The following is a 22,749-nucleotide window of genomic DNA, read 5'->3' on the forward strand; positions in this document are numbered from 1 at the left end:
CTTTCTTTCCTTCTTTTCACTCTTTCTCCTCTCTCACCTTCTCTCTCGCTCTCTTTCTCTCGCTCCCTCACTCTGGGACCTGTAACGAGGGCCGTCCCTCTCTCTGCCTGAGGTAAAGTGGCAGCAGTCTTGTGAGTTTCTGAGGCTCACACAGATTATCCAAAATCAATGGACAGGCCTAGGTGGAGAATAGGAGTGCACAAATGTTTTAAAAGGGCAATTGTCGCCTGTAGAAAGTTAAGGCTACAGCCTCATTGCTATGGATTTTGAAAGGTGGTTAGTGGATAGGGTTTGATACACAAGGGGATAAGCTTGGTGTGATGTTTTAATCATCTCTTGCAATACACTTTTATTTTCAAGATTTGTACATAGAGTACTTTAATTATTGATAATAATACATGTGTATTTAGCTTTTGTAGTAGAGTTGTTTGATTCCAGGAACCACGGGCCGTCTTTGGCCCTGTGATAATGGATGTCGAGTCGAGCCAGAGGAAGTGCCATAATTTCCATGTGCTCTGGGCTAGTCCTTGCCAGTGTGAGGAAACTGAAGAGCTCCTATGGTTTTCACACCAGAATGTCTTCCCTCCCTCTACCCCCCCCTCTCTCAATTCAATTCAATTCCATTTCAATGAAAGGCTTTATTGCCAGGGGAAACATATGTTAACATTGTCAAAGCAGGTGAACTAGATAATAAACTGTGGATTTTTATTTTTTTATTTTTTTACAAATGTACAATAAACATTACACTAAAGTTCCAAAAGAATAAAGACATTACAAATGTCATATGATGTGCAAATAGTTAAAGTACAAAAGGAAAAATAAATAAACATAAATATGGGTTGTATTGGTGTTACAATGGTCTCTCTCTCTATCACACCTGTTATTTGTTAGCCCCATGGAGATCACTCAGTGATAGAGCTCACTCAGTGATAGAGATCACTCAGTGATAGAGATCACTCAGTGATAGAGCTCACTCAGTGATAGAGCTCACTCAGTGATAGAGCTCACTCAGTGATAGAGCTCACTCGGTGATAGAGCTCACTCGGTGATAGAGCTCACTCAGTGATAGAGATCACTCAGTGATAGAGCTCAATCAGGGATAGAGCTCACTTAGCGATAGAGATCACTCAGTGATAGAGCTCACTCAGGGATAGAGCTCACTCAGTGATAGAGCCTAGTCGTTCTCTATCATATAGAGACAAGGCTGAATACAGATGCTACACAATAGCCAAGGCTTCATTCACTAGCATAGAAAACATTTCCCTATAGCACCATACGACAGCTAAACATTTCCCTATAGCACCATACGACAGCTAAACATTTCCCTATAGCACCATACGACACCTAAACATTTCCCTATAGCACCATACGACACCTAAACATTTCCCTATAGCACCATACGACAGCTAAACATTTCCCTATAGCACCATACAACACCTAAACATTTCCCTATAGCACCATACGACAGCTAAACATTTCCCTATAGCACCATACGACAGCTAAACATTTCCCTATAGCACCATACGACACCTAAACATTTCCCTATAGCACCATACGACACCTAAACATTTCCCTATAGCACCATACGACACGTAAACATTTCCCTATAGCACCATACGACACCTAAACATTTCCCTATAGCACCATATGACACCTAAACAACGAGGTGTTGAGGTGTTGTATAAAATAAGGGAATTCAAACAACAGTGGCTGCCATTGATGTGCCAGTATCCTTCACTTGTTTAGCTGAAACAATCTCACTTTTGAAGGTTGAGATCAACTCACCACAACAGAAAATGTTTTGATGATAATGTACATGTTTTAGCAGCTCTTAGTTAGTCCTCTAATACCATCTCAGTATTGTAGCAGTGTGGAGCTTCATCTGCTGCTGTTGTTGCAGCCGGTGGCCACTAGGTGGACATGATATGTGGCTGTGTGTGTGTAGAGCTGCAGGCTTCTCACTGATGCAGTGTAGGGCTTTCTCACTCTGTCTCTGCAGGCAGGCAGGCAGGCAGACAGACAGTAGCTTCCACAGCCACTGATCTACAGCAGCATAGCTCAGTGTAGGATCTATGATCTGAATGCTATCCCCTTCCTGGAAATCTCTCCTCCAGATTCAGTGGGCATTAAGAGGGACTGCCTTCCTGGGAATCTCTCTCCTCCAGATTCAGTGGGCATTAAGAGGGACTGCCTTCCTGGGAATCTCTCTCCTCCAGATTCAGTGGGCATTAAGAGGGACTGCCTTCCTGGGAATCTCTCTCCTCCAATTCAGTGGGCATTAAGAGGGACTGCCTTCCTGGGAATCTATCTCCTCCAGATTCAGTGGGCATTATGAGGGACTGCCTTCCTGGGAATCTCTCTCCTCCAGATTCAGTGGGCATTAAGAGGGACTGCAATCTAGATTCAGTGGGCATTAAGAGGGACTGCCTTCTTGGGAATCTCTCTCCTCCAGATTCAGTGGGCATTAAGAGGGACTGTTCTGGGAATCTCTCTTCAGGAATCTCTCTCCTCCAGATTCAGTGGGCATTAAGAGGGACTGCCTTCCTGGGAATCTCTCTCCTCCAGATTCAGTGGGCATTAAGAGGGACTGCCTTCTTGGGAATCTCTCTCCTCCAGATTCAGTGGGCATTAAGAGGGACTGCCTTCCTGGGAATCTCTCTCCTCCAGATTCAGTGGGCATTAAGAGGGACTGCCTTCCTGGGAATCTCTCTCCTCCAGATTCAGTGGGCATTAAGAGGGGCTGCCTTCCTGGGAATCTCTCTCCTCCAGATTCAGTGGGCATTAAGAGGGACTGCCTTCCTGGGAATCTCATTCATTCTACAGTAATAATGTGATAGCAGAGATTAGCATGTAATCCAGTTAGGATCCTAATCCTCTTTATATTAATGTATTAATGCAGAATATAAATAGATTATACCGTTGGGTGGCGTGTCAGAGAATTAATCATTTATCTTGAGTGTCTTAAACAGGACATGAATACTGATAATAACATAATAACAACCCAGTCATAACCAGCCATATATACATACAGTATATATGTGATATGAAAGCTATTCAGTTGACTGTTGTGATGGTGATGATGGGGTCCTGATAGCTAGTAGGTCGGGTTGCAACATCCTCTTCTGATACTTACTTACTTTGGTCGTTGGTGCTGATCAGATGATGTCCTCTCCTCACCCAGACAGGCCTCCATTCAACACAGTTAAAAAGGCTTCTCCGCCACCACAGAAGTACTGCCAAAGCAATGATGTTGAACAATTCCACAGGATATGGAATAGGCCTGGAACATAAGACATCTCCCTCCCTGTAATGCAAGCAGACGTGCTGCCTCTTCCCCAGTGGGTCATTTGTTTAGCAGTGGTAGAGATAAAGGCAGAGCTTCCCATTCCTACTCCCCAGTGGCTAGGGATTCTCCAGGCCATAATGGCCCAATGGTCCTCTCTCTCCTTGTGGCTTTGTCTGCACCACGCATGGCCTGCTGGCCCTCATATTCTCCACCTGGCGATGGACGACACCACTGAGCATACACGGATGGGGGGAGAAGGGACGTAATCCGACCCCCCACCCGATCAGGCCGATAACCCCACCTGCTGGATCTGGGCACCGCCTCGTGTGGAAGGCTCCTTTTATCCTTTATTCCTCTTTTATTTGCTGTTCTTTCTCCGTCTCTCTTTCGACCCTCGTGTGGCACAATGGGTCCCAGTCAAAGTGTTGAAGGGGAGGTTTTGATAGTGTTCTGGGCCTTTCAGATTCACACAACCATAGTAACTAAGGACTAACTAAGGACACCAGGCAAAAAGACAGCAGGAAGGGACTCTAGCACAGAGAACAGAGAGAGGGGGGAGAGGGAGAAAGAGAGAGCTAGATGGGGAGGGGGAGGGAGAGAGAGGGGGAGAGAGAGGGGGGGAGAGAGAGCGGGAGGGGGGAGAGGTGGAGAGAGCGAGGGGGAGGGAGAGGGAGAAAGAGAGAGTGAGAGGGGGAGGGAGAGAGAGGGGGAGAGTGAGGCTCTTCAGAAGCTTTGAAACTAAAAGCATTGGAGCTGGATCAGTTTTGAAAGAGGCTTTATGTTGGGGAACAAGATCTCTCTCGATATAGAAACCAAAGCTCAGCAGCAGAGAGTCAGAGGGAAACGTAGCACAGGGAATTAACTTTGCCTTGCTTGGGGAAGAACAATCGATTTTCGTGCCAAAGTTGTTCTTCGGCACTATATGTCCCCCAACATACATCACAGACATTCTCTAAAGTGACTTCTGAAATAAAGACGGTATTATGTTCCTGTCTGCTCTATGAGATTGTATGTTGTCAACAGCAATAACAGCTCTCTGATGTGTTGTGTTATGAAATGACCCCTAGAATGTGTGTGTTATGAAATGACCCCTAGAATGTGTGTGTGTTATGAAATGACCCCCAGAATGTGTTGTGTTATGAAATGACCCCCAGAATGTGTTGTGTTATGAAATGACCCCTAGAATGTGTGTGTTATGAAATGACCCCTGACCCCCAGAATGTGTTGTGTTATGAAATGACCCCTAGAATGTGTTGTGTTATGAAATGACCCCCAGAATGTGTTGTGTTATGAAATGACCCCTAGAATGTGTGTGTTATGAAATGACCCCTAGAATGTGTTGTGTTATGAAATGACCCCTAGAATGTGTTGTGTTATGAAATGACCCCTAGAATGTGTTGTGTTATGAAATGACCCCCAGAATGTGTTGTGTTATGAAATGACCCCCAGAATGTGTTGTGTTATGAAATGACCCCCAGAATGTGTTGTGTTATGAAATGACCCCTAGAATGTGTTGTGTTATGAAATGACCCCCAGAATGTGTTGTGTTATGAATTGACCCCCAGAATGTGTTGTGTTATGAAATGACCCCCAGAATGTGTTGTGTTATGAAATGACCCCCAGAATGTGTTGTGTTATGAAATGACCCCCAGAATGTGTTGTGTTATGAAATGACCCCCAGAATGTGTTGTGTTATGAAATGACCCCCAGAATGTGTTGTGTTATGAATTGACCCCCAGAATGTGTTGTGTTATGAAATGACCCCCAGAATGTGTTGTGTTATGAAATGACCCCTAGAATGTGTTGTGTTATGAAATGACCCCCAGAATGTGTTGTGTTATGAATTGACCCCCAGAATGTGTTGTGTTATGAATTGACCCCCAGAATGTGTTGTGTTATGAAATGACCCCCAGAATGTGTTGTGTTATGAAATGACCCCCAGAATGTGTTGTGCCACCTCCCTCTCTCAGCCAATTATCTTCCACTTCCGTTTATGACCTCTTGAACTTTACAAAACAAGTGATATATTATTAAAGGTGCCATGGGCATATTAACCAGGTGTTTTCTGTAGAACTCTGACAAGTCTGACAAAACGGCTGTCCCACACGCTGACACAAGCCCTTATTAATTTGTGTGTGTGTATGTGTGCCCTGGGAAGCATTTTGGGCAGGTGTCAGAACAGGGTGTTTGTGGGTTATGACCGCCAGGAGACTGCTTTTAGGTGTTGTGTTGGAACGTGCCCCTGTGTGTGTGTGTGTGTGTGTGTGTGTGTGTGTGTGTGTGTGTGTGTGTGTGTGTGTGTGTGTGTGTGTGTGTGTGTGTGTGTGTGTGTGTGTGTGTGTGTGTGTGTGTGTGTGTGTGTGTGTGTGTGTGTGTGTGTGTGTGTGTGTGTGTGTACCTAGAGCCTCCTGTCATTCCTCCAAGTCTGGGTGAGGCCACTTTCTGCATTTGGCTGAGCACACACATCTGGGACAGACACACACACCACCCCCTACAGCTGCCTAAACATGTCCCCCTCTCCTCTCCTCCTTTCCCTCCTTCTCTCCGCTTCCAGATCAGGGTGGACGGGCCTTCCCACGGTGCATTGCAGTATGAGGTGATCCAGGCAGTGGAGCGAGGGCCAATCCAACGGGACATGGCCTTCTCCCCCGACCACCACTTCCTATATGCCATGTCAGAGACACAGGTATGTCACGTGACCCCTCACCTCACACACACCCTGACATACCCACACACCCTTTACTAGTGGTTAACACCCTGTCTGTTCACAGTGGGGATGTTTACCATTTACTAGTGGTTAACACAGTGGGGCTGTTTACCATTTACTAGTGGTTAACACAGTGGGGCTGTAGCTCAGTTGGTAGAGCATGGCGCTTGTAACGCCAGGGTAGTGGGTTGTTTAATCCCTAGGGACCACCCATTTACTAGTGGAATGTATGCACACATGACTGTAAGTCGCTTTGGATAAAAGCGTCTGCTAAATGGCATATATTATTATTATTATTATTATTATAGTGGTTAACACAGTGGGGCTGTTTACCATTTACTAGTGGTTAACACCCTGTCTGTTCACAGTGGGGCTGTTTACCATTTACTAGTGGTTAACACAGTGGGGCTGTTTACCATTTACTAGTGGTTAACACAGTGGGGCTGTTTACCATTTACTAGTGGTTAACACAGTGGGGCTGTTTCCCATTTACTAGTGGTTAACACCCTATCTGTTCACAGTGGGGCTGTTTACCATTTACTAGTGGTTAACACAGTGGGGCTGTTTACCATTTACTAGTGGTTAACACAGTGGGGCTGTTTACCATTTACTAGTGGTTAACACAGTGGGGCTGTTTACCATTTACTAGTGGTTAACACAGTGGGGCTGTTTACCATTTACTAGTGGTTAACACAGTGGGGCTGTTTACCATTTACTAGTGGGGGCTTTTACCATTTACTACACCCTGTCTGTTCACAGTGGGGCTGTTTACCATTTACTAGTGGTTAACACAGTGGGGCTGTTTACCATTTACTAGTGGTTAACACAGTGGGGCTGTTTACCATTTACTAGTGGTTAACACAGTGGGGCTGTTTACCATTTACTAGTGGTTAACACCCTGTCTGTTCACAGTGGGGCTGTTTACCATTTACTAGTGGTTAACACAGTGGGGCTGTTTACCATTTACTAGTGGTTAACACCCTGTCTGTTCACAGTGGGGCTGTTTACCATTTACTAGTGGTTAACACAGTGGGGCTGTTTACCATTTACTAGTGGTTAACACAGTGGGGCTGTTTACCATTTACTAGTGGTTAACACCCTGTCTGTTCACAGTGGGGCTGTTTACCATTTACTAGTGGTTAACACAGTGGGGCTGTTTACCATTTACTAGTGGTTAACACCCTGTCTGTTCACAGTGGGGCTGTTTACCATTTACTAGTGGTTAACACAGTGGGGCTGTTTCCCATTTACTAGTGGTTAACACAGTGGGGCTGTTTACCATTTACTAGTGGTTAACACAGTGGGGCTGTTTCCCATTTACTAGTGGTTAACACAGTGGGGCTGTTTACCATTTACTAGTGGTTAACACAGTGGGGCTGTTTACCATTTACTAGTGGTTAACACAGTGGGGGGCTGTTTACCATTTACTAGTGGTTAACACAGTGGGGCTGTTTACCATTTACTAGTGGTTAACACAGTGGGGCTGTTTACCATTTACTAGTGGTTAACACAGTGGGGCTGTTTACCATTTACTAGTGGTTAACACAGTGGGGCTGTTTACCATTTACTAGTGGTTAACACAGTGGGGCTGTTTACCATTTACTAGTGGTTAACACAGTGGGGCTGTTTACCATTTACTAGTGGTTAACACCCTGTCTGTTCACAGTGGGGCTGTTTACCATTTACTAGTGGTTAACACAGTGGGGCTGTTTACCATTTACTAGTGGTTAACACCCTGTCTGTTCACAGTGGGGCTGTTTACCATTTACTAGTGGTTAACACAGTGGGGCTGTTTACCATTTACTAGTGGTTAACACCTGTTTACCATTTACTAGTCTGTTCACAGTGGGGCTGTTTACCATTTACTAGTGGTTAACACAGTGGGGCTGTTTACCATTTACTAGTGGTTAACACAGTGGGGCTGTTTACCATTTACTAGTGGTTAACACAGTGGGGCTGTTTACCATTTACTAGTGGTTAACACAGTGGGGCTGTTTACCATTTACTAGTGGTTAACACAGTGGGGCTGTTTACCATTTACTAGTGGTTAACACAGTGGGGCGATGTTTCCCGAGACGGAACCCAACTCCTCTCCTCACCATGTTTACAGTGGGGCTGTTTACCATTTACTAGTGGTTAACACAGTGGGGCTGTTTACCATTTACTAGTGGTTAACACAGTGGGGCTGTTTACCATTTACTAGTGGTTAACACAGTGGGGCTGTTTACCATTTACTAGTGGTTAACACCCTGTCTGTTCACAGTGGGGCTGTTTACCATTTACTAGTGGTTAACACAGTGGGGCTGTTTACCATTTACTAGTGGTTAACACAGTGGGGCTGTTTTCACCATTTACTAGTTTAACACAGTGGGGCTGTTTACCATTTACTAGTGGTTAACACAGTGGGGCTGTTTACCATTTACTAGTGGTTAACACAGTGGGGCTGTTTACCATTTACTAGTGGTTAACACAGTGGGGTTGTTTACCATTTACTAGTGGTTAACACAGTGGGGCTGTTTACCATTTACTAGTGGTTAACACAGTGGGGCTGTTTACTGTTTACCATTTACTAGTGGTTAACACAGTGGGGCTGTTTACCATTTACTAGTGGTTAACACAGTGGGGCTGTTTACCATTTACTAGTGGTTAACACAGTGGGGCTGTTTACCATTTACTAGTGGTTAACACAGTGGGGCTGTTTACCATTTACTAGTGGTTAACACAGTGGGGCTGTTTACCATTTACTAGTGGTTAACACAGTGGGGCTGTTTACCATTTACTAGTGGTTAACACAGTGGGGCTGTTTATTTACTAGTGGTTAACACAGTGGGGCTGTTTACCATTTACTAGTGGTTAACACAGTGGGGCTGTTTACCATTTACTAGTGGTTAACACAGTGGGGCTGTTTACCATTTACTAGTGGTTAACACAGTGGGGCTGTTTCCATTTACTAGTGGTTAACACAGTGGGGCTGTTTACCATTTACTAGTGGTTAACACAGTGGGGCTGTTTACCATTTACTAGTGGTTAACACAGTGGGGCTGTTTACCATTTACTAGTGCTGATGTTAACACAGTGGGGCTGTTTACCATTTACTAGTGGTTAACACCCTGTCTGTTCACAGTGGGGCTGTTTACCATTTACTAGTGGTTAACACAGTGGGGCTGTTTACCATTTACTAGTGGTTAACACAGTGGGGCTGTTTACCATTTACTAGTGGTTAACACCCTGTCTGTTCATGGGGCTGTTTACTGATTTACTAGTGGGGGGCTGTTTACCATTTACTAGTGGTTAACACAGTGGGGCTGTTTACCATTTACTAGTGGTTAACACAGTGGGGCTGTTTACCATTTACTGTGGTTAACACAGTGGGGCTGTTTACCATTTACTAGTGGTTAACACAGTGGGGCTGTTTCCTTTACTAGTGGTTAACACAGTGGGGCTGTTTACCATTTACTAGTGGTTAACACCCTGTCTGTTCACAGTGGGGCTGTTTACCATTTACTACTAGTGGTTAACACAGTGGGGCTGTTTACCATTTACTAGTGGTTAACACAGTGGGGTTGTTTACCATTTACTAGTGGTTAACACAGTGGGGCTGTTTACCATTTACTAGTGGTTAACACAGTGGGGCTGTTTACCATTTACTAGTGGTTAACACCCTGTCTGTTCACAGTGGGGCTGTTTACCATTTACTGTGGTTAACACAGTGGGGCTGTTTACCATTTACTAGTGGTTAACACAGTGGGGCTGTTTACCATTTACTAGTGGTTAACACAGTGGGGCTGTTTACCATTTACTAGTGGTTAACACCCTGTCTGTTCACAGTGGGGCTGTTTACCATTTACTAGTGGTTAACACAGTGGGGCTGTTTACCATTTACTAGTGGTTAACACCCTATCTGTTCACAGTGGGGCTGTTTACCATTTACTAGTGGTTAACACAGTGGGGCTGTTTACCATTTACTAGTGGTTAACACCCTGTCTGTTCACAGTGGGGCTGTTTACCATTTACTAGTGGTTAACACAGTGGGGCTGTTTACCATTTACTAGTGGTTAACACAGTGGGGCTGTTTACCATTTACTAGTGGTTAACACAGTGGGGTTGTTTACCATTTACTAGTGGTTAACACAGTGGGGCTGTTTACCATTTACTAGTGGTTAACACAGTGGGGTTGTTTACCATTTACTAGTGGTTAACACTGTCTGTTCAGTGGGGCTGTTTACCATTTACTAGTGGTTAACACAGTGGGGCTGTTTACCATTTACTAGTGGTTAACACAGTGGGGCTGTTTACCATTTACTAGTGGTTAACACCTGTTTACCATTTACTGTGGTTAACACAGTGGGGCTGTTTACCATTTACTAGTGGTTAACACAGTGGGGCTGTTTACCATTTACTAGTGGTTAACACCCTGTCTGTGTGTAGCCGGTGGCAGTCCATGGTTATTCTATTTGTGTTGAAGGGTTGTTTATGGTGTGGTAGCAGCAGCACTATATACATCTCAGAGCACACTGGCCTCTGAGAGAGATCTGACCTGGGATCTGACCTCAGAGAGATCTGACCTGGGATCTGACCTCTGAGAGAGATCTGACCAGAGCACACTGCCCTCTGAGAAAGATCTGACCTGGGATCTGACCTCTGAGAGAGATCTGACCAGAGCACACTGCCCTCTGAGATCTGACCTCTGAGAGAGATCTGACCAGAGCACACTGCCCTCTGAGAGAGATCTGACCTGGGATCTGACCTCTGAGAAAGATCTGACCTGGGATCTGACCTCTGAGAGAGATCTGACCAGAGCACACTGCCCTCTGAGAGAGATCTGACCTGGGATCTGACCTCTGAGAAAGATCTGACCTGGGATCTGACCTCTGAGAGAGATCTGACCAGAGCACACTGCCCTCTGAGAGAGATCTGACCTGGGATCTGACCTCTGAGAGAGATCTGACCAGAGCACACTGCCCTCTGAGAGAGATCTGACCGGGGATCTGACCTCTGAGAGGGATCTGACCTGGGATCTGACCTGGGATCTGACCTCTGAGAGAGATCTGACCAGCGCACACTGACCTCTGATAGAGACCAGCGCATACTGACCTCTGAGAGAGATCTGACCACACTGACCTCTGAGAGAGATCTGACCAGCGCACACTGACCTCTGAGAGAGATCTGACCAGAGCACTTTGCCCTCTGAGAGCACACTGACCTCTGAGAGATCTGACCAGAGCACACTGACCTCTGATAGAGATCTGACCAGAGCACACTGACCTCTGAGAGAGATCTGACCAGGGATCTGACCTCTGAGAGAGATCTGACCAGAGCACACTGCCCTCTGAGAGAGATCTGACCAGAGCACACTGCCCTCTGATAGAGATCTGACCAGAGCACACTGCCCTCTGAGAGAGATCTGACCAGAGCACACTGCCCTCTGAGAGAGATCTGACCTGGGGGATCTGACCTCTGAGAGAGATCTGACCAGAGCACACTGCCCTCTGATAGAGATCTGACCAGAGCACTCTGCCCTCTGAGAGAGAGGCACTATGTGACCTGGAGAGGTGAGGGGCCGTGGTGTCACAAACACACAGGAGGAATGATGAAGATAACCGGTGCTGCTCTCTTTGTCTCTGTGTGTCTGTCTATCTCTCTCTCTCTCTGTCTCAGTCTCTTTGTCTCTCTCTTGTCTCTCTCTCTCAGTCTCTGTCTCTCTCTCTTTCACAGTCTCTCTGACTGTCTCTTTCTGTCTCTCTGCCTCTCTCTCTCACACACACACACACACACACACACACACACACACACACACACACACACACACACACACACACACACACACACACACACACACACACACACACACACACACACACACACACACACACACACACACACACACACACACACACACAAAGAGAGCCTGTCCTCCAGGACCCAATGTACTCTCACTCAGCAGTGTCCTCTGTTCTTTACTTTCACCTCCTTCTGCCCCCTCTATCTTCTCACTCCTTTACCCTTCCTCTTCTCTCATTATGTCTCTACCTCACTGCTTTTACTCAACTCCTCTCCTCCTCCTTTCTCTCCTCTCCTCCTCTTTTCTCTCCTCCTCTCCTCTCCTCCTCTTTTCTCTCCTCCTCTCCTCATCTCCTCTCCTCCTCTCCTCATCTCCTCTCCTCCTCTTTTCTCTCCTCTCCTCTCCTCCTATTCTCTCTCCTCCTCTCCTCTCCTCCTCTTTTCTCTCCCCCTCTCCTCCTCTTTTCTCTCCTCCTCTCCTCATCTCCTCCTTTCTCTCCTCTCCTCCTCTTCTCTCCTCCTCTCCTCTCCTCCTCTTTTCTCTCCTCCTCTCCTCATCTCCTCTCCTCCTCATTTCTCTCCTCTCCTCCTCTTTTCTCTCCTCTCCTCTCCTCCTATTTTCTCTCCTCCTCTTCTCTCCCTCTCTTCCTCTCCTCCTCCTCTGTTCCTCTCCTCTCCTCTTGTCTCTCCTCCTCTGTTCCTCTGTTCCTCCTCTCCTCCTCTTTTCACTCCTCTCCTCTCCCTCTCTTCCACTCCTCCTCTTTTCTCTCCTCCTCCTCTGTTCCTCTCCTCTCCTCTTGTCTCTCCTCCTCTGTTCCTCTGTTCCTCCTCTACTCTGATGTAGCTGCAGAGTTGTGTTGGCAGAGGGAGCCTCTTTACCTCCACAGGGAGGATTATGGGCCGTGCTGGTCTTCTCAGCAGAGTGTGTACATGCATACCTGTGTGTTTGAAGGGCTGCTGATGATCCTGATAGGGCTCCAGTTTGAACATCACAGGAGGGTTCAAGGTTCCCCTTCAAACCGTCCTCTCACTGCCTCTCATAGGGATCTCATCAGAGAGAGAGTAGAGAGAGAGGGGGGAGAGAGGGGAATAGAGAGAGTAGAGAGAGAGGGGAATAGAGAGAGAGGAATAGAGAGAGAGTAGTGGAAGAGAGGGGAATAGAGAGAGGAGATATGGGCATATAGAGAGAGAATAGAGAGAGAGGAATTGAGAGAGAGGGGAATAGAGAGAGGAATAGAGAGAGAGAGAGAGAGAGAGAGAGAGAGAGAGAGAGAGAGAGAGAGAGAGAGAGAGAGAGAGAGAGAGAGAGAGAGAGAGAGAGAGAGAGAGAGAGAGAAAGAGAAAGAGAGAGAGAGAGAGAGAGAGAGAGAGAGGGGAATAGACAAGAATAGAGAGAGAGGGGTGAGAGAGGAATAGAAAGAGAGGGGAATAGAGAGAGGGGAATAGAGAGCGAGAGGAATAGAGAGAGAGTAGAGAGAGAGGTGAATAGAGAGAGAGAGTAGAGAGAGAGGAATAGAGAGTAGAGAGAGGGGAATAGAGAGAGGAATAGATATAGAGGAAAAAGAGAGGGGAATAGAGAGAGAGTACAGAGAGAGGGGAATAGAGAGAGAGTAGAGAGAGAGGAATAGAGAGAGGAATAGAAAGAGAGGGGAGAGGGGGGAATAGAGAGAGAGTAGAGAGAGAGGAATAGAGAGTAGAGAGAGGGGAATAGAGAGAGGAATAGATATAGAGGGAAAGAGAGAGAGGGGAATAGAGAGAGAGTACAGAGAGAGGGGAATAGAGAGAGAGTAGAGAGAGAGGAATAGAGAGAGGAATAGAAAGAGAGGGGAGAGGGGGGAATAGAGAGAGAGTAGAGAGAGAGAGGAATAGAGAGGGGAATAGAGAGAGAGGATAAGAGAGAGAGGGGAATAGAGATATTATATATATACAGTGTTGTAACAATGTACAAATGGTTAAAGTACAGAAGGGAAAATAAATAATCATAAATATAGGTTGTTTGTTCTTCACTGGTTGCCCTTTTCTTGTGGCAACAGGTCACAAATATTGCTGCTGTGATGGCACACTGTGGTATTTCACCCAGTAGATATGGGAGTTTATCAAAATTGGATTTGTTTTCAAATTCTTTGTGGATCTGTGTAATCTGAGGGAAATATGTCTCTCTAATATGGTCATACGTTGGACAGGAGGTTAGGAAGTGCAGCTCAGTTTCCACCTCTCTCTGTCTCTGTCTCTCTGTCTCTCTCTGTCTCCCTCTCTCTGTCTCTGTCTCTCTGTCTCTCTCTGTCTCCCTCTCTCTGTCTCTGTCTCTCTGTCTCTCTCTGTCTCCCTCTCTCTGTCTCTCTCTGTCTCCCTCTCTCTGTCTCTGTCTGTTTGTTCAGAAGGTCCTATGGGTGTATCAAAGTCATTTTGGTAGTTATCTCTCAGCACAAATGTCGTCTGTCTGGTGATAAGCATGGGACATCTCCTCCAGCCAAGAGGCAGCAGGGAGAGATCCTCTGTCAGGTGATAAGCATGGGACATCTCCTCCAGCCAAGAGGCAGCAGGGAGAGGTCCTCTGTCAGGTGATAAGCATGAGACATCTCCTCCAGCCAAGAGGCAGCAGGGAGAGGTCCTCTGTCAGGTGATAAGCATGGGACATCTCCTCCAGCTAAGAGGCAGCAGGGAGAGGTCCTCTGTCTGGTGATAAGCATGGGACATCTCCTCCAGTCAAGAGGCAGCAGGGAGAGGTCCTCTTTCAGGTGATAAGCATGGGACATCTCCTCCAGCCAAGAGGCAGCAGGGAGAGGTCCTCTGTCAGGTGATAAGCATGGGACATCTCCTCCAGCCAAGAGGCAACAGGGAGAGGTCATCTCCTCCAGCCAAGAGGCAACAGGGAGAGGTCCTCTGTCAGGTGATAAGCATGGGACATCTCCTCCAGCTAAGAGGCAGCAGGGAGAGGTCCTCTGTCTGGTGATAAGCATGGGACATCTCCTCCAGTCAAGAGGCAGCAGGGAGAGGTCCTCTTTCAGGTGATAAGCATGGGACATCTCCTCCAGCCAAGAGGCAGCAGGGAGAGGTCCTCTGTCTGGTGATAAGCATGGGACATCTCCTCCAGCCAAGAGGCAGCAGGGAGAGGTCCTCTGTCTGGTGATAAGCATGGGACATCTCCTCCAGTCAAGAGGCAACAGGGAGAAGTCCTCTGTCAGGTGATAAGCATGGGACATCTCCTCCAGCCAAGAGGCAGCAGGGAGAGGTCCTCTTTCAGGTGATAAGCATGGGACATCTCCTCCAGTCAAGAGGGAAGCAGGGAGAGCTCCTCTGTCTGGTGATAGGCATGGGACATCTCCTCCAGTCAAGAGGGAAGCAGGTCCTCTGTTTGGTGACTCTGTCACACCTCCAGGCCCAGATCAAAAGTTCTCTACTCATTTTGAACACCCATCTGCCACCAACTCCTGTCTGCCTGTGTGTGTGGACCTGGGTTGTGTTCGGAATGAAACGGAAGGACACAAAGCCTTGAGCTGACAAGGTAAATGGCTGATTCAGAGGGTTAAATGCAGAAGACACATCTCAGTTGAATACATTCAGTTGCACAACTGACTAGGTTTCCCCCTTTCCCCTTTGTATCTGAAATCATCGCTGATTCACCAGTACAAGGGAAACCGTATCCTGTATTGGCCAGTATCATGCAGCCATATAGCTGTGTAGTCCTACATCAGAGACACAGTTGAAGTGGGAAGTTTACATCCACATCGGTTAGAGACATTAGAACTCCACAAATTTCTTGTTAACAAACTATAATTTTTGCAAGTCGATTAGTATATCTACTTTGTGCATGACACAAGTAATTTTCCCAACAATTGTTTACAGATTATTTCACTTATAATTCACTGTATCACAATTCCTGTGAGTCAGTAGTATACATACACTAAGTTGACTGTGCCTTTAAACAGCTTGGAAAATTCCAGAAAACGATGGCATGGCTTTAGAAGCTTCTGATAGGCTAATTGACATCATTTGAGTTAATTGGAGGTGTACCTGTGGATGTATTTCAAGGCCTGCCTTCAAACTCAGTGCCTCTTTGCTTGACATCATGGGAAAATAAAAATAAATCAGCCAAGACCTCAGATAAAAAATTGTAGACCTCCACAAGTCATCCTTGGGAGCAATTTTCAAACGCCTGAAGGTACCATGTTCATCTGTACAAACACTAGTAAACAAGTATAAACACCATGGGACCACGTAGCCGTCATCCCGCTCAGGAAGGAGATTCGTTCTTCGGGTTGCAACTGCACATGGGGACAAAGATCATACTTTTTGGAGAAATGTCCTCTGGTCTGATGAAACAAAAATCAAACTGTTTGGCCATAACGATCATCGTAATGTTTGGAGGAAAAAGAGGGACGCTTGCAAGCCGAAGAACACCATCCCAACCATGAAGCACAGGGGTGGCAGCATCATGTTGTGAGGGTGCTTTGCTGGGACTGGTGCACTTCACAAAATAGATGGCATCATGAGGAGGGAAATTATGTGGATATATTGAAACAACATCTCAAGACATCAGTCAGGAAGTTAAAGCTTAGTCCCAAGAGGGTCTTCCAAATGGACAATGACCCCAAGCAGACCAAAGTTGTGGCAAAATGGCTTAAGGACAACAAAGTCACGGTATTGGAGTGGCCATCACAAAGCCCTGACCTCAATCCTATAGAAAAATTGTGGGCAGAACTGAAAAGCATGTGAAATGAAGGAGGCCTACAAACCTGACTCAGTCACCCAAGTTCTGTCAGGAGGAATGTTGTGGGAAGCTTGTGGAAGGCTGGCTACCCAAAATGTTTGATCCAACTTAAACAATTTAAAGGCAATGCTAATTCTAAACAAATACTAATTTATTTCATCATAATGCTTCCAAATACTAATTGAGTGTATGTAAACCTCTGACCCACTGGGAATGTGATGAAATAAATAATTCACTCTACTATTAGAGCTCTACTATACTCTACTATTCTGACATTTCACATTCTTAAAATAAAGTGGTGATCCTAACAGACCTAAGACAGGGCATTTTTACTAGGATGAAATGTATTTGGCTCAGGTCTTCCGACTTCAACTGTAGTCTCGTATTTAGGACTCAATAACACATACCTGTCGCTATGGGGCTTATCAATCCATTTGGCCCCAAGCCAAAAATAAACCAACAGATGATGTGTTTTTAGGCTAATAGTAAGAGTTTCTGTAGTAACATATTGCCTTTAGTTAATTACCCTGTTAGTCTAGTTAAAGACTGTGTTCCACTTAGAGAAGGTGTTTACACTAAACATCAGGGGAGGGAGGGCCCACTGGGGCAATCAACAGTAGATGTACATGCTATTTAGGGAACCAAGTTTTACTGAACACACACACACACACTAATCTCTCAACCACACTCAGCCCCCTCCCAAACACTCACCCCCCTCCCAAACACTCACCCACCTCCCAAACACTCACCCACCTCCCAAACACTCACCCCCGTCCCCAAACACTCACCCCCTCCCCAAACACTCACCCCCCTCCCAAACACTCACCCCCCAAACACTCCCCAAACACTCACCCCCTCCCAAACACTCACCCACCTCCCAAACACTCACCCCGTCCCCCAACACTCCCAAACACTCACCCACCTCCCAAACACTCACCCCCTCCCCCAAACACTCACCCACCTCCCAAACACTCACCCCCTCCCAAACACTCACCCCCTCCCAAACACTCACCCATCCCAAACACTCCCCCCTCCCAAACACTCACCCACCTCCCAAACACTCACCCACCTCCCAAACACTCACCCCCCAAACACTCACTCACCAAACACTCACTCACCCACCTCCCAAACACTCACCCCCTCCCAAACACTCACCCCCTCCCAAACACTCACCCACCTCCAAACACTCACTCACCCACCTCCCAAACACTCACCCCCTCCCAAACACTCACCCCCTCCCAAACACTCCCCACTGTCAGTACCCAAAACACTCACCCACCTCCCAAACACAGCTGATCAGAGAGTTTACCTATATCCCACTGTGAGTACAACATGGCAGCTGATCAGAGAGTTTACCTATATCCCACTGTGAGTACAACATGGCAGCTGATCAGAGAGTATACCTATATCCCACTGTGAGTACAACATGGCAGCTGATCAGAGAGTTTACCTATATCCCACTGTGAGTACAACATGGCAGCTGATCAGAGAGTTTACCTATATCCCACTGTGAGTACAACATGGCAGCTGATCAGAGAGTATACCTATATCCCACTGTGAGTACAACATGGCAGCTGATCAGAGAGTTTACCTATATCCCACTGTGAGTACAACATGGCAGCTGATCAGAGAGTTTACCTATATCCCACTGTGAGTACAACATGACAGCTGATCAGAGAGTTTACCTATATCCCACTGTGAGTACAACATGACAGCTGATCAGAGAGTTTACCTATATCCCACTGTGAGTACAACATGGCAGCTGATCAGAGAGTTTACCTATATCCCACTGTGAGTACAACATGACAGCTGATCAGAGAGTATACCTATATCCCACTGTGAGTACAACATGGCAGCTGATCAGAGTATATCTATATCCCACTGTGAGTACAACATGACAGCTGATCAGAGAGTTTACCTATATCCCACTGTGAGTACAACATGACAGCTGATCAGAGAGTTTACCTATATCCCACTGTGAGTACAACACGGCAGCTGATCAGAGAGTTTACCTATATCCCACTGTGAGTACAACATGACAGCTGAGAGAAGACAACTCTGTACCTACAGTCCCAGGAGCTCTACATCCAGTCTGGCAGCTGTCAGAGAGTTTACATATCCCACTGTGAGTACAACATGGCAGCTGATCAGACAGTTTACCTATATCCCACTGTGAGTACAACCATGGCAGCTGATCAGAGAGTACCTATATCCCACTGTGAGTACAACAGTCTGGCAGCTGATCAGAGAGTTTACCTATATCCCACTGTGAGTACAACATGGCAGCTGATCAGACTGACCTATATCCCACTGTGAGTACATCCATGGCAGCTGATCAGAGAGTTTACCTATATCCCACTGTGAGTACAACCATGGTAGCTGATCAGTCTGTACAATCCCACTGTGAGTACAATCCATGGCAGCTGATCAGAGAGTATACCTATATCCCACTGTGAGTACAACATGGCAGCTGATCAGAGAGTTTACCTATATCCCACTGTGAGTACAACATGACAGCTGATCAGAGAGTTTACCTATATCCCACTGTGAGTACAACATGACAGCTGATCAGAGCTCTACATCCAGTCTGGTTGTCTAAGACAACTATATCCCACTGTGAGTACAACATGGTAGCTGATCAAGAGTCTTACTATATCCCACTGTGAGTACATCCAGTCTGGTAGCTGTCTAAGACAACCTATATCCCACTGTGAGTACAACATGGCAGCTGATCAGACAGTATACCTATATCCCACTGTGAGTACAACCAGTCTGGCAGCCTGTCTAGACAACTACAACCCTCTGGCAGCTGATCAGACAGTTTACCTATATCCCACTGTGCTCTACATCCAGTCTGGTAGCCTGATCTAAGACAACTCTGTACTACCTAGTCCCACTGTGGTAGCCTGTCTAAGACAACTCTGTATATCCCACTGGCAGCTGATCAGAGAGTTTACCTATATCCCACTGTGAGTACAACATGGCAGCCTGTCTAAGACTGATCACATCCAGTCTGGTAGTTTACCTATATCCCACTGTGAGTACAACATGGCAGCTGATCAGAGAGTTTACCTATATCCCACTGTGAGTACAACATGGCAGCTGATCAGACAACTCTGTACCTAGTCCCACTGTGGCTACATCCAGTCTGACAGCCTGTCCAACTCTGTACTACAGTCCCTCGTACAACATGGTAGCTGATCAGACAACTCTGTACTACAGTCCCTCTGGGCTCTACAACCAGTCTGGCAGCTGATCAAGAGTTTACCTATATCCCACTGTGAGTACAACATGACAGCTGATCAGAGAGTTTACCTATATCCCACTGTGAGTACAACATGGCAGCTGATCAGAGAGTTTATCCCACTGGGCTCAACATCCAGCTGATCAGTCTAGTAACCTATATCCCACTGTGAGTACAACATCCAGTCTGCAGCTGAAGACAACTCAGGTAGCTGTCAAGACAACCTATATCCCCTGGGTACAACATGGTAGCCTGTCTAGACAACTCTGTACACAGTCCCTCACCCATCCAGTCTGGTAGCCTGTCTAAGACAACTTGTACTACAGTCCCTGGGCTCTAAATCCAGTCTGGTAGCTTGTCTAAGACAACTCTGTACTACAGTCCCTCAGGGCTCTACATCCAGTCTGGTAGCCTGTCTAAGACAACTCTGTACAAGTCCCTCGGGGCTCTACATCCAGTCTGGTAGCCTGTCTAAGACAACTCTGTACTACAGTCCCTCATCTACATCCAGTCTGTAGCCTGTAAGACAACTCTGTACAGTCCCTGACATCCAGTCTGGTAGCCTGTCTAAGACAACTCTGTACTATCCCACTCTGTCTGGTAGCCTGTCAAGACAACTCTGTACTACAGTCCCTCAGCTCTGATCCAGTCTGGTAGCCTGTCTAAGACAACTCTGTATATCCCTCTGGGCTCTACATCCAGTCTGGTAGCCTGTCTAAGACAACTCTGTACTACAGTCCCTCAGGGCTCTACATCCAGTCTGGTAGCCTGTCTAAGACAACTCTGTATCCCTCAGGGCTCTACATCCAGTCTGGTAGCCTGTCTAAGACAACTCTGTACTACAGTCCCTCAGGGCTCTACATCCAGTCTGGTAGCCTGTCTAAGACAACTCTGTACTACAGTCCCTCAGGGCTCTACATCCAGTCTGGTAGCCTGTCTAAGACAACTCTGTACTACAGTCCCTCAGGGCTCTACATCCAGTCTGGTAGCCTGTCTAAGACAACTCTGTACTACAGTCCTCATCTATCCAGTCTGGTAGCCTGTCTAAGACAACTCTGTACAGTTCCTCAGATCAGATCCAGTCTGGTAGCCTGTCTATCCAGTCCCTCTGGGCTCAATCAGTCTGGTAGCCTGATCAAGACAACTCTGTACTACAGTCCCTCATCTACATCCAGTCTGGTAGCCTGTCTAAGACAACTCTGTACAGTCCCTGATCTACATCCAGTCTGGTAGCCTGTCTAAGACAACTCTGTACTACAGTCCCTCAGGGCTCTACATCCAGTCTGGTAGCTGTCTAAGACAACTCTGTACTACAGTCCCTCAGGGCTCTACATCCAGTCTGGTAGCCTGTACAACTCTGGCTAGTTCTCAGATCAGTCTGGTAGCTTGTCTAAGACAATCCCACAGTCCCTCAGGGCTCTACATCCAGTCTGGCCTGTCTAAGACAACTCTGTACTCAGTCCCTCAGGGCTTTACATCCAGTCTGGTAGCTCCAACTCTGTACTACAGTCCCTCAGGGCTCTACATCCAGTCTGGTAGCTGTCTAAGACAACTCTGTACTACAGTCCCTCTGTGGGCTCTACATCCAGTCTGGTAGCTGTCTAAGACAACTCTGTACTACAGTCCCTCATCTACATCCAGTCTGGTAGCCTGTCTAAGACAACTCTGTACTACAGTTCCTCAGGGCTCTACATCCAGTCTGGTAGCTTGTCTAAGACAACTCTGTACTACAGTCGATCTACATCCAGTCTGGTAGCCTGTCTAAGACAACTCTGTACTACAGTTCCTCAGGGCTCTACATCCAGTCTGGTAGCCTGTCTAAGACAACTCTGTACTACAGTCCCTCAGGGCTCTACATCCAGTCTGGTAGCCTGTCTAAGACAACTCTGTACTACAGTCCCTCAGGGCTCTACATCCAGTCTGGTAGCTTGTCTAAGACAACTCTGTACTACAGTCCTCAGGGCTTTACATCCAGTCTGGTAGCTGTCTAAGACAACTCTGTACTACAGTCCCTCAGGGCTCTACATCCAGTCTGGTAGCTTGTCTAAGACAACTCTGTACTACAGTCCTCAGGGCTCTACATCCAGTCTGGTAGCCTGTCTAAGACAACTCTGTACTACAGTCCCTCAGGGCTCTACATCCAGTCTGGTAGCCTGTCTAAGACAACTCTGTACTACAGTCCCTCAGGGCTCTACATCCAGTCTGGTAGCTTGTCTAAGGCAACCTGTACTACAGTCCCTCAGGGCTTTACATCCAGTCTGGTAGCTTGTCTAAGACAACTCTGTACTACAGTCCCTCAGGGCTCTACATCCAGTCTGGTAGCCTGTCTAAGACAACTCTGTACTACAGTCCTCAGGGCTCTACATCCAGTCTGGTAGCTTGTCTAAGACAACTCTGTACTACAGTCCCTCAGGGCTCTACATCCAGTCTGGTAGCCTGTCTAAGACAACTCTGTACTACAGTCCCTCAGGGCTCTACATCCAGTCTGGTAGCCTGTCTAAGACAACTCTGTACTACAGTCCCTCAGGGCTCTACATCCAGTCTGGTAGCCTGTCTAAGACAACTCTGTACTACAGTCCCTCAGGGCTCTACATCCAGTCTGGTAGCCTGTCTAAGACAACTCTGTACTACAGTCCCTCAGGGGCTCTACATCCAGTCTGGTAGCCTGTCTAAGACAACTCTGTACTACAGTCCTCAGGGCTCTACATCCAGTCTGGTAGCCTGTCTAAGACAACTCTGTACTACAGTCCCTCAGGGCTCTACATCCAGTCTGGTAGCCTGTCTAAGACAACTCTGTACTACAGTCCCTCAGGGCTCTACATCCAGTCTGGTAGCCTGTCTAAGACAACTCTGTACTACAGTCCCTCAGGGCTCTACATCCAGTCTGGTAGCCTGTCTAAGACAACTCTGTACTACAGTCCCTCAGGGCTCTACATCCAGTCTGGTAGCTTGTCTAAGGCATGTCAATACGTATTTTCATTTTGTAGAGCCACTACTGTTTGTGTCCGAGTTTTGACTTT

The 22,749-nt window shown here is 46.8% G+C and overlaps 1 protein-coding gene across 1 annotated transcript in view; it reads left to right on the forward strand.

Moving 5' to 3' along the window:
* The window catches only part of LOC124020538 (plexin-A4-like), a gene marked incomplete at its 3' end in the record, with an annotated part of 200,237 nt that overhangs the window by 82,237 nt on the left and 95,251 nt on the right, over positions 1–22,749 (forward strand). Inside the window, exon 2 of the mRNA XM_046335776.1 lies at positions 5,841–5,972. Coding sequence (XP_046191732.1) covers positions 5,841–5,972 — 132 coding nt within the window. The remainder of the gene's footprint in view (positions 1–5,840; positions 5,973–22,749) is intronic.

Source organism: Oncorhynchus gorbuscha, unplaced genomic scaffold, assembly GCF_021184085.1.
Source record: "Oncorhynchus gorbuscha isolate QuinsamMale2020 ecotype Even-year unplaced genomic scaffold, OgorEven_v1.0 Un_scaffold_849, whole genome shotgun sequence".
Taxonomy (NCBI): Eukaryota; Metazoa; Chordata; class Actinopteri; order Salmoniformes; family Salmonidae; genus Oncorhynchus; species Oncorhynchus gorbuscha.